The sequence below is a fragment of the Hemibagrus wyckioides genome, linkage group LG17 (genome assembly GCF_019097595.1).
Source record: "Hemibagrus wyckioides isolate EC202008001 linkage group LG17, SWU_Hwy_1.0, whole genome shotgun sequence".
Lineage (NCBI taxonomy): Eukaryota > Metazoa > Chordata > Actinopteri > Siluriformes > Bagridae > Hemibagrus > Hemibagrus wyckioides.
Genome location: NC_080726.1, coordinates 10,520,981 through 10,537,464, shown reverse-complemented (window position 1 = coordinate 10,537,464; position 16,484 = coordinate 10,520,981). Strand labels below are relative to the sequence as shown.

Here is a 16,484-nt window from a genome sequence, read left to right as displayed (position 1 = left end):
TAGAACTGATTATAACCGAGAATTATAACCATACTATTCCAGAATCAGGATTAAGATACAACACTGGCATGATGAATGACTTTACTCAGAGAAAGGATATATATATATATATTTATTTGCTAATATATTTGCATTATTAGTCCAGCCTCAACCTGCATGGCTTAGATTCTAAACGTCAAGTACACAGTAAGTAAATAGTGTCTTTTTTACTGCTCTAATCAGCAATATTGCATAGTTGCATATAAATAAAAACATAGCAGCATGGAAGCATAAAGACTATTTTCTGTCTAACTCCTTTTAGGAACATGTTCCTTGTGTAGTTTTTTGGGTAAATACCCATAATGTTACAGCCACAAAACTTATTTGGTTTGACATTTACCAAGATCTTCCTGTATTCCCAAAAGTCATTTTCAAATCATTCCTTAGTGCAGAGAAATAAAGAGAGAAAGAAATGAAATACGGCATAATAACATGCAATTTTCCTCTTTATTGTATTTCCCTTTTTCTCTTTTTAATTTCTTCACTCAATATGTACTTAAGTGTAATTTCTTTGAAATACTGTACAATTTTCTCCTCTGGAGTCCACAAAAGAGCCATGGAGGTATTGTACAAATGTGCGATTGACCTTTCAATGTGATTTTTATATTCAGCTTCAAATACGATTGGGCATTATACTCTGATTTATTTTTACATTTCTCTGCTCGTAAGTTTTAACATTGTTCTTGCATAAAGCAGACAACAAAAAATAGTTGACAAGAATATAGTGTTAAGTATCCCCATGAGGAAGTGTTTATGTGGGGGTTCTCATTGCATGCATTGTGTTCAGTTGTCACTGTAATTGGCCTGCGGCACTTCCCATTGCATACAGCTCATGATTCATCAATAATCCAGAGGTGATAAAATATTAATGCTAAGGTGAGCACAGGTGAAGGAAACAGCATGGAGGTGACAGTGGGCAGACCGTCACCTCTCACAGTGCTGGATGATGAGGGTAGAGGGCACTTTTGCCTATATATTATTCATTGAATGTGCCTCTTCAGTCACATTAAGCCAAACTGGTTAACAGGGAAAAAAATCTAATGGCGAATATGGAGGTAGCATATGCATTTTTTATCGATTTTTCTTTTTCGGCTATAATACAGATTCTGACAATATTTCAGAGTGACCCTCTACTTGCTTCTGAAGCTTATTTATTTGAATAATTAAAACCTGAAAATGTGCATCTATCCAAGTACATCTGTCTGCTTCTATCTATTTATTTACAGATTTATTTACAGCATTTCCTTAGGGCAGTATGAGGAAGAGAAATTTATAGCAAGTAGACATTTAGTGTTAGGATTTCACAGATCATTACCAAGTAACAAAAATAACTGAATAGCTCATAACAGCTGAATAATTGTTTCAGAAGGTTGTGTCTCCTATTCTGAATGCTCAGTAACATTTTACATAACCTAATAGAGTATATGGCCAAAGGTTTGTGGCAACCTAACCATCATGTTCATATGTGCTTGTTGAACATTAAATTCAAAATTTATTCCCCCTTTGCTATTATAATAACCTCCACTCTTCTGGAAAGGAAGGTTTTCCACTAGATTTTGGAGTGTGGCTGTGGGGAATTGGGAGGTCATTAGGGGGGTCAGGCACTGACGAAGGTGGCCTGGCATGGGGTTGACACTCTATTTCATCCAACTTGAAGGTGTTCAGTGGGGTTGGGATCAGGGCTCTATGCAGGACACTCGAGTTCTTCCACTCCAGCTTTGGAAAACCATGTCTTCATTGACCTCGCTTTGTGCACCAGGGCACTGTCATGCTGGGACATGTCGCGGCCCCTCGGTTCCAGTAAAGGGAAATTGTAATTCTACAAGATATACAGACAACCAGTGCAGTTGTGTGTTTCCAACTTCGTGGCAACAGTTTGGGAGAAGACCCATATATCGATGTGATACTACATAATGTTGGCAATATAGCTCTAACATGAAAAACATACTAATGAACATATTTACAGCACAGAGGCTAAAGCTTTCCCATATTTACTCTGATAACTCTTTGCCCTCCACTTTAACTTGTATCATAAGCATCTGTGTGGGTTTTAGCCATATAAGCATGTTTCAGCTGAACTACATTAATCCTTTAGGTAAATGTATTCAAACTCATGCAGTCTGGGTTCATCAGAGAAACTGTAAGTAAATTAACATCAAGCAGAATGCAGGTTGACCTAAAATGCAAAAGAAGTCTCATGCCTTTTCATGCATACCTCAGCTCTTTCGAATTATCAGCAGGAGAGGCGGTGCCCTTTTAAAGGGCATTGAGAGGACAGGCACACTGCTTATTCCGTAAACACCAACTGGAAGTTTATTGTAAAGCATTTTCAAGAAAAGAGGATAGTGGAATTTGTGAACAGAGGATGATGAGTTGCTCTCGAGCAAGGGGTCAGTTGAAGACAATATACCATAGGGGATGGAGCTGTTTGGCACGGTGAGGGAGATGGGCCCTGATCTTGTGCGGTGGAGGACAAAGCCTTTCTTTCTCATGGTTGGTTAGACTAATCACCACAGGGACCTGCCCCCCACAGGCAGGTTTCAGAACAGGAGAGAAAGAGAGAGACATAGATCTGAGTGTGCCACGGAGCAGTGGAGGCTGAGGACCTTCCAGGACTGCAGCCTAATTGCCATTCTCCTCTCAAAGCATAGCGTTTTAATGCATTTTTAAGGACGGACGGGCATGGAGGACATTCATCATACCGCTGAGCATATAATAGAAGCCTTCCAGAGATTAACTGTGTATGTTAGTTATGCCTTGATTACTGTTGCACTGAGGGATGGATTTTGGGAAGTATACAAATACAAATACAGTACTACAAATATTGAAGCATTATTTACACTGATATTATTCTAATATTGAGCAATCCAATATTGGGTAATTCTTTATTTAAGGGTATTTACAGAGCTATGTGGTATTAACCTACATAATCTTTTATAAATGCTTATCCCATCATAATGTATGTCAACTGACATAACAGCATATTCGATCATTTTGATGGCAAGTTCCTGTAAATCCTGTATTTTAGTAATAATTTTTGTTGATAACTTTGCTGCTGTTTCATGTTGACATGAAAATCTTTTGTATACCACGACAGCATAATGTATTTTTGAATAACTGTTACATGTAATATTTGCAATAACCCAATAAGTCAAGTGAGATTTGTTAGTTTAGTCTCTTGCCCTAAAATACAGTGAGTTTGGTTTTGATGTTTGTCATGTTGTGTCATGATCATCAGGTGACAAACAAAAATTACATACCAGAGTTGTTTTGGACTCTAATATAATGTCAGCTTGGGTGACATCCAAAGTGGAGTCCAAATGTTCCTTCCTGTGTTTGTGTTTTCTTTGGGTTTTCTGGTTTATTCACACTTCATAAAAACGTGCCTCTAAACATAAATGTGCATGTGAATGAGTGTGTGGATCTGTGTTTGGTGTCCTGTGATGGACTGGCATCCCAGCCACACCCTCTGTTCCTGGGATAGGCTCCAGATCCACTAACCAGGATTAAGCACTTTCAAGGGATGAATAAATGAATGGATTATATTATTGTAATAAGATCTGACATGCTGGATTAAGCCATATATATATTTATGTTTATGCATGTAGGTTTAAATTACTTATCAAGGAATGCTTAAGCAGTTGTCATGTAGACTCATTACAGTAACGCTATCGTTAACACTATCATTATCCTTAAGTAAAGGCGCTTGGATGAAAGAACGTCCATGGTATTTTATGTCAAATCTTTTTTTTAGTCGCACATAGCAAAAAATAACAGAAACCATCTTTATGCAAAACAAATACAGTTCGATTAAAAGCATGCTGAGACGCATTGTTATTCTTCTCAGGAATTGGCAAGCATTTTCTGCCCACAGCAAGGAGAATCTTATCATGGAGTCTGACTCTGTCAACACTATTACGTTCCGACATCTCGCATGGAGTCGTAGATTAATAACCTAAATGTAAAAGGGAACATGGGAAGGGCATAGGTACAGGAGAGATTAACGAGTGTCAAAAACAATGAATCTTTAAACGGTATGCCAGCACCCTTTCTCACAGCAGACTGAGTAATGTGAGCTTCGTAGCCCTTTAGGCTCGGATCCAGACTATTGTCTAAAGATATTCCTTCAAATTCTTAGCAGGAAGGCGTCATATTGATGATCTGCTCTTTATAGCAGTATAGCATTATAGTGTTATATCATTGTCCTGTCACTTTCAGAAACTGTCTCATGTCAAAAATCATTGTGTAAAGTAGATAATGCTTTTATAATTAGCAAAGCTGTGCCTAATGCATATCTTCTTCACGCTTAGTTCTTGAAGTATGTGGGAAGTAAGAAAGTCCTTGGAACTATGATAAAAGGCCCTATTGTGCTATTCTTTTGTCACATTCCAGCATGACGCTAACTTCAGTGTCATTTCATTCTTTAGGCTCACTTCATCCTTTGATGTTCCCTGTTCACACTGACTCTGAAAGGTTGAACTTAATTATTCAGCAAGCTTTGCAAAGAACTCTATGCAGATGGCGCATGCTGTAAAATATCACCATTATGCTCCTCATCAGCAAGTATATATGGCAGAAATGCATGCAAAACAGAAGGCCTGGCATAATGAAAGGACAAGACATATGCATTCAAGTGCAAGCTCTTTTCAGAGTGCCTGACTGAAAGAAGAGCACAATGTCAAGGAATACCACTTAAATGTAAACAGGGCTAGATTAAAGGAATGTATGTATAGAAAAACCTATTCTGCTATTACAATCTGCCTGACTATCTCTCTCTCTCTCTCTCTCTCTCTCTCTCTCTCTCTCTCTTTCTCTCTCTTCCTTTTCTCTCCCTTTCTCTATCTCTCTTTTTTCAGAGGCAGCAACAAAAAACAAAGCGAAAGGTGAGTTGTCTTCTGTGTCTTTGCAGCCTGATGATTTATGTCGAACACAGTTCCCAATAAACTATGCTCCAATCAGACTCCTCTTATCTCCCAAAGGCGCTTGGGTGCATTTACATAGCATCTGTCGGCTAGAAAGCAAACCAGGGATGTTTGATAAATTGACCCGAGGAAAAGCCTTTATGAACCATTTCAGTTGTTTATAACTAACCCACTAGTGACCACTGTTAGGAGAATGTGTGCATTGTTTCAAAATGAAAATCAATGTAAAACTCTATAAATGGGATTAAAATCTTTTTCAATGTAGCACTATTTGGATAGTCTTGCTTTATAGACTCTGCAAATCTTCTTTAGGCTGTCAGGAAACAGTTTATCACGTGAGTCTCAGCAAAATGCAAAAGGTTTATGTTTGACGGTGTTGAGTTGACAGTCGAAACAGGGGTGGAAAATATCTTGCCTGGCCACCAGTGACAAGCAGGTTTTATGTCTGGACTATTCATTTTTATTCATAGTAGCATGACACATAATGCATCTCAAGCTACAGGTGTTTTTTTTACTATATCAGGAACATGGAAAAAAATAATAATAATAATAAAGCTCAGTGCAATATATTGAGAGAAAGTAAAGGTGCTTGCGAGACTGGAATAATGGATAGTCATATAACCCTTATAGCCAAAGGCTTTGTCAAGGTTGCAGTGTGTTTCGTTAGATGTTTTGCTAGAATGAATATTTGTTTCCCTTCAGAATTAGCGTATTTAACTAACAAAGTATCTCACCATAAGTTATTAAATAACATTAGCTACCCTTTTTAACCCAGTCAACCTCTGGGCAACCAAAACATTAGACTGGGCAGTACACTGGAGCTTGCTTAGGGGGCTAGATAATAAATTTATGATTTGTCCATCCTTGATAAAATACATAGCATGTTGTTGAATGATAGCAAGCTTCTGCTGATATGCTTTTAAAGATGTTACATAACTGTCTATGGGTAAGCTTCTTAAACGTTTATTTGGACATTTTAAAGTGGACTGTCCAAATAAAATGATTTAAAAAAAAACCATGTAGTTAACTATTTTATGAATTGCATTTATTTAGTCAATGCCTGTAGTTTTCACATCACAGCATATTTTTCTGACCACATTCAAGGTCAGTATTATAATTTGGTATATTTTGGCATTGGTACATAACATAATTTCAGTGTTGATTAATATCTAAAAACATCCACGTCACTGTACTGTAAGTGATACCTATCACAGACACATTGTTCTCTGAGGACTTCAAGTCCCCGAATTCCCAAACTGACACCACACCCATGTCCCCATCTCTGCCAACTACAACCATTCCAATTTACCTGCATTCTACTTAAATTCACAAATACCTCTTTCCTCTAGAAACTGTGTTGCTCAATAAATCCAAGATAAATTGATGTTAATCACATTTACTAATTCATTATCTCAGACAAGCTAATTTAGTTTAGTTTTTTTTTTTTCCAATTGCAATTGAGTCCAGAAATCAAAATGCCTGTGACAGACATTTTTATTTTTGCTGCTCAATTTGCCATTTTGAATTTGTAGTAATACAGTCATGTTAGGTGAAGTTCAGTGGATCAGTTTAATGAAAGCTATATATATATATATATATATATATATATATATATATATATATATATATATAGCTTTATATATATATTAATACACGTGCAATAGCCTCATATATTATGTGGTGTGGATGGCAATCTCAATATGCAGTATCTCACATCCCCATGCTAACTCTTTAATTAAAATGTCTATCAATAGACATAATTTTTCAAGTCTCCAGAGATCTATGAACTCTATCTAACCTGTACGTTGCTTGTTCAAATCACTTTTTCTTTAGGTAAGACATCAAATAAAGCATTAAATAAAGCAAAAACCTCAGGACTTGCAATAGTAGTTTGTGATCACACAGTAATGCTTCGAAACATTTAATCTTGTTCGCAGTGAAATTGGGCCAATTGAAAATCACTTAACAAATCCAGGATATTTATATTTACAATTTTTAAATGCAACTGACAAGCTGATTAGAACTCGAGATGTTTAAGATAACTGTCTCCTCCCATTTGTATGTGAAATTGTGGCTTACTTTTGCTTGTTTTTATTATTACTTTTTATTTATTTATTTTTTTTTTTTTGAGAAAGCATACTTCAATCTCTGTTTTGAACAGCCCAATTAAAAAAAAAGCATTGTGTGTATAGTCTTACAAAAATATGTTGTTAGTGTCAGTGGCAATATATCTTCCGTTACTAGCACTTTAATTAAAATGTCTGTTGATAAGTTGTGAAGACTTTTGAGTTCAGCTGCATGTTCAAATCACAGACCGTGTTGCCTTAGATTGGAGAACAATTATTTAATTTAAAGACAAGATAGTAATTGCATGAACTCGATTTAGTGAGGCTACATCCACATTAAAAGCTTTTTGGAGCAATTCCAGTTTTTTTGTTCAGATCAGCTCTGTCTAGCATGTCGGTCTATATCCGTAACACATATCCTGTCTTTAATGTGAACCCACCTGTCCTTGAAATGCCCAGTGTGTGCACATTACTTCAATTCAATTCAATTCAGTTTTATTTGTATAGCACGTTTTAACAATGGACATTGTCTCAAAGCAGCTTTACAGAACATAAGAAATATAGTACAAAATATTGATATTAGACAAAAAGATCAAGATTAATATAAGACTTGTATTTAAAATTATTTGTATTAATCCCTAATTAGCAAGCCTAGGCCAACTGTAGCAAGGAAAAACTCCCTTAGATGGTAAGAGGAAGAAACGTTGAGAGGGAACCTATCCTCATTTGGTCCACATTACTTGGGCACATGTTTCAAAACATGGCTTTCTCCAGTTTTGCTTGAATCAATTTCCAAAATATCCGTTAAATCAACTTTCTACTGAACATAATCCCTTCTGTCTTTCATTATTGGGTGATGACGATGGTGATATTTGAAATATATATCTAGTATATCTAGAACCAATTAGGAAAGTGGCTGAAAAAATTCAGTGTTGCAGAAAATCAGATTAGTGGTACTTCACCCTGGCAGTATAAACATAGCCTATTTGTGACATATATTTAGTAAAAAATAATCAGGCACTTTTTCCACACTTGGAAATATTTTACATTTTCTTTAAAACATCTCTAACCAGTCTAATCTTGTCTATTCCTGCTTCTGGCAAGTTTGTGTTTACATAAAATAGAGCAGGACTGTCTGGATTTGTCATGTATGACTTTGCCTTGATTTCCTTTTTTAATCCCATTTGCTTGATATTTGGTATGTACTCCATCTATAGTTTTTTAGCCTGTTGCCTGTTTTTTTTTTCTTTTTTCTTTGCCTTCCATCACCATTTTTCAAACATTTTTAACAAAAACCCTCAGCGTTTATTTTAATCTGTGTACAGCATGTTTCTATTAATCTGGTTCAAGCATGACAGTCCCCAAATGATTATTTAAAAGTAAAAGCATTACTAGCGGCTTTTCAGTCTCGACTCATCTGCGTAATGGGAGAAAACAGTGGACATTTTGAAAAAGAGCTTCTCTACAATCTGTGTTCACGTATTTCCCTACTGCTTTCAGCAAATTGCACCTCATGCTCCTCTAGGGATATGAAAGGAGTTGTGCTGATAAGTTGAGTGAAATTGAGCACAGCAGCAGGTCATCCCCAGCAATACAACAAAGGCTCTTTTAGCCGCATGAATTTTGTGGTTGCATGAATAATATATCCATGTTTTCAGGCCTATATTGAGCGGATTTCTTTGAATGAGTCACTGCTAAGATGCCAAGATGAACAACCCTAGAGCTAATATACTTTATTTTATAGTTAATTGGGCATCATTCCTGAGTGCAGCAAGATTCTTAAATTTCATAACTATGAACGTCTATTTTTAAGAAGCAGTTTTAATTTGAGTTTTCTTCACATCCCTGCTGCTAAAATAAATCTATATTTCGAAGCCTAAACCTATACGATGAATCCTATCCTACTGGGCTTTCTATTCCATGATGGAATATTGCCAGCACATGCATCTCAGTACCTCTCGGCAGTAAACAATCAAAGTTATAAATAACTTACAGGCAGAAGACAGAGTCTATTATCGTTGTTTGTCCATACACTGGCCTAGAAGAATGTTCTATGAAAAAAACTCATATCCCAGTTAATGGAGAGAACAGTCCAGAGATTAGTGATAAAGCGAATGAGGCAATTTTGTCTTCCGAATACAAACCATCATTCTTGATTCCAAAGTGAGATATGTATATGTTCACATTTGCCTAGGTGAATTATAATCATACCATGTTCTTGATATGCAGGAGGAGAGGCATCATGTGCCCTGCTTTCTCAGTAATTTCACATGAGAGTTTGTGTGAAGGCTGCCGCCTTTAACTCGCCTTAAAAGGCTTTTAGCAATGGTCGAAACGGTACTTTTGGGAAATGTGTCTGGGTCTGTCTCCATGTTAAGGGGGTGTCTAAAGTGCTTTTAAACCACTGAGCTATTACAATTCAGCTGTGTGTCATTGCCGTGTCTGTGCCCTTCTCTTTAAAGGAGAGAGAAAAGCACTCAAGGGCTTTATTCTAAGAGGCGGGAAATTCATTCCCTGTTCCGCTGACTCGTACCACCCATGGTGATAATTTAGCAAGGAGGATAGTGCACAGCCTTTGCATTAATAGGGGCATTTGTGTGTCTCTAGCTCTGGATTTTATGTGTGTATATTTCTGAACAGAATCTGGTTATTCTTTACTAAGCAACTTCCAATTCTGAATATTACGTGGGAGAAAAAAAACCCATCATATTTATTCGATTTTTTTTGATTAATGGCTTAACCAATACATTATACTACAGATTTTCATTAAATAATATGCAATCTTTTTTTTTCTTTGCAGATTGTATACTTTTAAATATATTGTTCACATTTAAGTTTGCCCGTGTCTAAGGAATACACAATTAATCAGAAATTAATTTATAGATAAGGTAGATTTCTGGGCAAAATAAGATGTTTTTGCACTCTTCAGCATTGTCAACCTGAGATAAATCAAACACTTTCTTGACAAGTCATTAACTTAGATTGATTTATTCTACAGTAGTCATAAGCAACAGTAATGGAGTCGTGGCTCTTATATAATTACCTATGGATTTTCTCATATCTGCCCAAATTGAATTTCAAACAGCTGTCACAAAGTGGGAGAGAGTAAACAGAAAAGCACTATTTTATTACGTGTGAAGTGTTTATCTCCAAGTTATGATCTTATTGCGGGATCCCACTATTAAAGCTGAACGAGCTATGATCACATACAAAATCCATCTTAGCTGCAATTTCCTGTGAAAGCTAGAAAGGCCACACTGATAGAAGAACAATATTGTGTTCATCACCACTCACATGGGAATAAAGCAACACATAAAATACATAAAGCACTAAAGATATTAGATTTTGACATGAAGTCACACATTTATAGACTGTAAACTTGTTGCTAACCCTAATATTAAATCTTGTTTTTAAATCTTCATATGAGATTCAGATCGAAATACGCATGGCTTGTTCAGTATTTGTCCAGTGTCCTTCCCAAAGTGCTCAGTGTTATAAAAACCCACTGAAGGTCACTGGGGACTGAATTTGTGACCAAACTGAAGACCTTTAGAAACAAAAACAGACTAAACTTTTTTTTTATATCTGTTTCCAAACTATTTTTGGAAACAGATATAAAAGTGGCTTTATATGTTACCTTCAACAGTATAATGATTTAAGAAATTGGTGTGTGAGCAGCTCCAGATGCTTTGCCTTATCTTCCGGTTTTCAAACTGCGATAATAAATAGATATCAAAGCTATCCATGGCCGGGAGCCAAGGGAGTAAAATTGTCTAATCCCAAGGTGGGAGGCATTGCATACTCTCTCTCCCCTGCAATTACAGTAACACTAGCCAATCCTGGGTGTCTATGAGTGGTATATATGCGGAAGAGGGCTGATTGTGTTTTCCTCCGAAGATGTTACACTGCTCTGTGACGCAGCATGAGCAGCAGCTTGAAAAGGTTCAGTTGTTAGCGTTCAGGCTCCCAGTGGGTAGCTGTCTCATAATAGGAGAGAGCTGGCTAGCGAGTGAAAATTGGCAGGTGACCAGATAGGTGAGAAAATGGAGGGAAATGAAAATCCACAAAAAAAGAGTGTGTGAACAGAAGTGAGATATCCACCTCTTGTGAAGCTGCATTGTAATCTAGCTAGCCAAACCACTTGTAAAGGTTCTTGTTACATTTGTAGCCTGAATAGTGTTCTGTGTGGCACGAGGCAGCTGGAAAACCAGACATTATTTTCATTTTTTAAATAGAAACTATGATAAAAATAAAAAATGATCAAAGAACAATTTGAGGAAAAGTAAGGCAGTGTTGATGAAGGGCTTCAAATGTTCACTACTTTAGTATTTGAAATTATGAGCTGGGTGGAAAAAGTGGTGCAGTGGGTAGCGATGACGCTTCACAGAGTTCCCAGGTTGATACAGAACTGGAACTCCAGTCTATAAAGTGGCTGCGGGTTTCCTGTGGGTTATTTGGTTTCCTCCCAGCTCCCTAAAATGCCAGTAAGTGGAATAGCATTGTGTGTGAGTGAATGTGTGTACTTATGCATGTGCAAGCTGCCCTGAAATGGGTTGGAATTAGCCCACCTTCTTCCCAGTGTTCCCAGCACATACTCCTAATCCACTTCAACCCTGACGAGGACAAAGAATTTTTTTATTGAAGATGAATGAATGAAGTAGAATGGGGTTTTTTTTATAGAACCTTTTCAAAGATGCATGCTTCACTCCCCGTGTTTGCTCATAAAACAAAGCACTTTGCTGCCATTAATGTTATTAGTCAAGCAATTCATTCAAGACGCATGAAAATACCAGCTACGGACAGGCATCCCTTTCAGCTGTCTAATTTTAATCATATCAAGGAAAACAAATGTTTATATCAGGTGTGACCATCACCTGAACAACATGTATACACTGCTGCATTTTTAACAATAATAGTCCACAAACCTGTACTGAATTTAATTTGCATTTATATACTTATAATTACATGATTCAATAGAAGTAACAACATTTTCTCTGATTACTTATTGATCACATTTCTCAGAAATCAGTTCTCCTGGTGTCAGTGTATATTCTACCTCATATGAGTCACAAGCAATGTTGATTTGATTTTTAAATTGCACCAGATGTATCCGAATATCCATTATATGACTCAGAGGCAAAAGCCATACAGTTATTATACAAAGGAAACCAAATACCACCAAACTAACCACAGGGAAAGATTCTACTCGAAGCAATGCCTGTGCAATCACAGATTATTTAAAAATTAAGTCTATCTTTGAGGAAGCTTTTTTGCCATTAAATGAAGCAATTTCAGATTCCTTTGCCATTCACTGTTCTTAATTCACATGAGAATTTACTGATGCGAGCTGAGATTTGTTTAAATCTCTCCTGGTGAAACTTAAAATGAGAAAGGAACACAGTTTTAATTACATTCTAATGAAGACGCCTTGCTCGTGAAAAAAAAAAAATACTACTAGAGCTCCATTACAGGACTAGATAGCCTTATGGTTGTTTTAGATGGGATTTCTAATTTAGCTAGAAATTTGCAATTGTCTGCGTAAGTGACCTGAAAAATTACAGCGTCGAAGCATCCCTAGGGAGAGTGCTAGCCCTGATCGTCCCACTCTGGGGCTTGTGCTAAGAGAAGCCTCCAGTCCTAATTAAATATAACACGTCTGTAGCCATGCTGTAAGACTTGCTCCCCAAACATGTTGGCAAATAGGCCACACATAGTCAGCCAATTAATTAAAAAGTGTCATGTTGCTGCATTTGCAGTGATTAATAATTAGGTCAGCTTTGCGCTCTGGTCGGTGGGCTATGTTCCTTTCTGTCTCTTCATTTTTTCTTCCTCTACGGCTGGGGAATTTGTATTAGGCCTCTATATAGGGCACGCTTCTGAAGACCACCTTCTTTTGACACACTGGTAAAGAGTGTTGCCACCAATCTAATTACTATGTCAGAAATAAATCAAGCTCTGACCATTTCTGAGTGAGAGGCACATTCTGCTTCAACACGTGGAAAACTAGTTTTTGTTGTGTGGTGCTTTAAAAGCATATATAGCTATTGTTCTATTAGGCAAAAGAGATGCATTGGTAATAAAAATCGATAAAAATAGATTTTATCATTTAGATAGAATCATTACCAGTTGATTGATTCTTCTGTTATTTATTTATTTATTTATTTATTTAGTATTGGAACCTTTTCAAAAATGTACAGTTGTTTATGAATATGAGGCTTTCTCTAATTAAATATGCATAAATCTGCATTCTAATAAAGCATAAAATCTAGTCTTTTGATGTTAGAATTAAAATATTTATTTTACTCTGAAGACACTTTTAAAAAAATAAGATTTTCACAGAAAAAAATTTGTCGGAACAAAATTTCTTTAATGTTTAATCAGGAAGATACCATGCAGTGTTACCAAAAAAAAAAAAAGCAATTGTCAGGATCAAATCCAACAATAATCAACACTTTGTGAAATTCCCCAGTAATATCCTTCTAATTAGGCATGGGAAATTAATGAAATTTATGCAGGTCATCTAAAAACCAAAAAGTTACATTCTGAAACCTGAATTTCCTGAATTGTAATTCTAATTTTATTACTATAGATGTGATTTGTCTGAAAATCATGTCAGAATTCATAACAGGAGCACTACAAAATATTATTACAAAGCTAAAAATAATATATTTGAACTAACTAATAATTGCACACCAATATTAATAATAATAATAATAATAATAATAATAATAATAATATAGGATAGGTGGTATACTTGTACTAACACTGTGGTTTTACAGTAAATGCAAGGTTTATGTTAAAGAAGGTTATTGTATTGCAAAAAAAAAAAAAGACCATATACACACATACACAGTGAGATAGTGCTTAGAATAACAAATGACAAAATCTTCATCTGAATTTCTGTAAAACTGGAGGGCATGGTGGCTTAGTAGTTAGCACTAAGTCACATTTCACTCAGACCTCCAGGGTCTTAATTCCTCCACTCTGCATGTGCAAACATCACATGTTTTTCCTGTCCTTTGGGGGTGTTCCTCTAGGTTCTCTGGTTTCCTTCCCAGTCTAAAGATGTGCTGTAGGGGGAGCGGCATCTCTAAATTGTTTGAGTTTGTGCTGTGTGATGAACTGGGACACCATCCATGCTGTCTCCTGCCTTGTGTCCTGAGTCTCCTGGGATAGGTAGGATAAGTGGTTCAGAAAATAGTTTCTATAAAGCTGTTTTGTGACTATTATCAAAAACTCTCTCAATCAATAAATAAAACTGAATGGCATTAACTCTCAATTGGTGGGTGAAGTTCAATTATTTACTCTATAGCCAAGTATCAAGGACTTAAATTTCAGGTTCAGGAGTTCAGTAGATAAAGAGAAGCTTATGATGTGTGTATGTTTTGGTTGACTGAAGATCAGACCGACAACTGAATCCTTAAACTTTCTTTAGAGGAAAAGAAGATCAACTTGTAATCTGTTTTCATGCCTGCACTCACTCCCACACTAACTCCTCTCTAATAGAGTTCTAGCTTGATGCTGTTTAGACCCTTATCTATTTTTACTTTAAGGATGTGGTTTTGATGAGGACTGTACAGTTGCTCTGTCTGGAAAAGCCATTAAAGCAAAAATAAAAATATATTCAAAGTGTCTAGACAAGTCCTGGTATAAAATGTACATCCTGACGTACTGATCAAACCTGCAGGATTGGGAAATCAACACAGTGTGGTTTATGATGGCAGACTACTCATATATTGTTGCTTCAAGATTCCTGGTGGACCTTGATAGTAGTAGCAACAATAAACCGAGGTTGAATTTGATGTTGTATTGGATTGAGGGACTTGCTTGTCTGACAACAATCTCTAGCTTTGAAAGGCTGAGGTAGAGAAAGTGATCGTTCATCCAGGCTGAAATATCTGGAAGGCAGCCTGAGGAGTCCACTGGAGGGAATGACAGATAGAGCAGAGGATCATTAGCATAGTGATGTAGAGGTAGTTGTGAGAGTGGATGAAAAGGCCAAGAATAGATGCCAACCATGGATCAGAGCTGGACAGATATACTATACATCACTAGATTTAAGGAAAAAACTCCACCTTATACTACTTGCATATTAATCTTTATAATTAAAATGCGATTTTCAGTGGCATGATGTTGTAAGGAAATTTTTCACATTTTTGTTGATATGGTCTATTTTTGGTTTTGTACATTTCCCACAATGCTATTCATCTACCTGCTGATATTGCTGCCAGGGAGATTTAGCCCTTGCATCAACTCTACCTAAAGAAAGTGATGCAGGAGGGTTTTAGTTCTTCAGTCTATTCAGCTCTCTCACCTCCTTGTTTGTACACTCTGATCAAAAAGATCAGGTTCCAAAGCTTCACATTTCATGCTAATACCACCATCAGTGCCATCATGCTTGTCATCTGGAATATTGCTATCTGGCCGAATTGAGTATCTGCTGTAACTTAGCACATCTAAATCCTGGGACGCAACTGCTTTGTATCGCTGCAAATGTATTCTGAAACTATGATTCCATCGTTTGCTCTCATCACTATTTCTACATTGTATTTCTCTTTACTATGATATTGTGCTATCAGGAAAATTTGACAGTTATCACTTGTTTGAGATTGTTGACATTTTTCTCCTATTAAACACCATTGTAACTGTGGTAGTAGTGTCCCACTGTAATGTCAGTGAGGCACACAAGCTGATAATCTCTCACAGGAATAACACAAATACAGCACCCATCAATAAATTAGCACCAGGATCACTAAACACCACAGGCATCTCAATATAAACATAGTTAATGTGTTTCAGGGTGTGTAACATGGAGTAATTAAGTATGACCTTTCTCCTCACATTGACAGGTGTCAATAAAATACCAATCTTAAGGCAAAAACTCTAGTCTCATTTGTGCTTTAGGCGCTGTGAACAAGATTACAAAGAAACATTATCGACCACCAACATCTGACCAATCAGGTTAAAGATGTGGTTCTCCTTGTCAGAGCTTGTCAATCACCTGTTAATTAAGAAAGTTTGTCTTCTTGCACAAGCATTCAAACATAAGCAGCATGTGTGCATGTGTGTTATAGGCTTGGCTTTGAAGAGGCTGTGCCTTTCCTGCCTATATATTTTGTATAGCTGTGTGTGTGTGTGTGTGTGTGTGTGTGAATGAAACCTTGCACGAAAGGTAATTCATCTTCTGTCTAATTACTGCAGCATGAGGACACTTCACAAACGCTGAACGTTAATTTTGCTATGCCCATTAAAGACAGCTGACAGACATACCCATCACATAGAATTCCAAATCATATTTCCTCTCCCATTAGTTCTCATTTAATCTGCTGCTGGCTCGGAGCTGTAAAGCCATGAAACGGGAATTGATCAGATAAGCGAACCATTCATTACTTCTCTCATAAGTGTTAAGTAGAAAAAATAGCACTTGTATAGTTGACTTGCAGTCTCAAGGGCTATC

At 36.6% G+C, this 16,484-nt stretch overlaps 1 protein-coding gene across 9 annotated transcripts in view; it reads left to right on the top strand.

Annotated features, from left to right (window-relative positions):
• cadm2b (cell adhesion molecule 2b) overlaps positions 1–16,484 on the top strand; it is a 162,898-nt gene that overhangs the window by 93,927 nt on the left and 52,487 nt on the right. For 8 of the 9 annotated variants that reach the window (XM_058412895.1, XM_058412892.1, XM_058412887.1 and 5 more), the window contains exon 2: positions 4,896–4,922. The exons of the other annotated variant lie outside the window; for it this stretch is intronic. In XM_058412895.1, the coding sequence (XP_058268878.1) occupies positions 4,896–4,922 (27 nt within the window). The remainder of the gene's footprint in view (positions 1–4,895; positions 4,923–16,484) is intronic. 9 annotated transcript variants of the gene reach the window in all.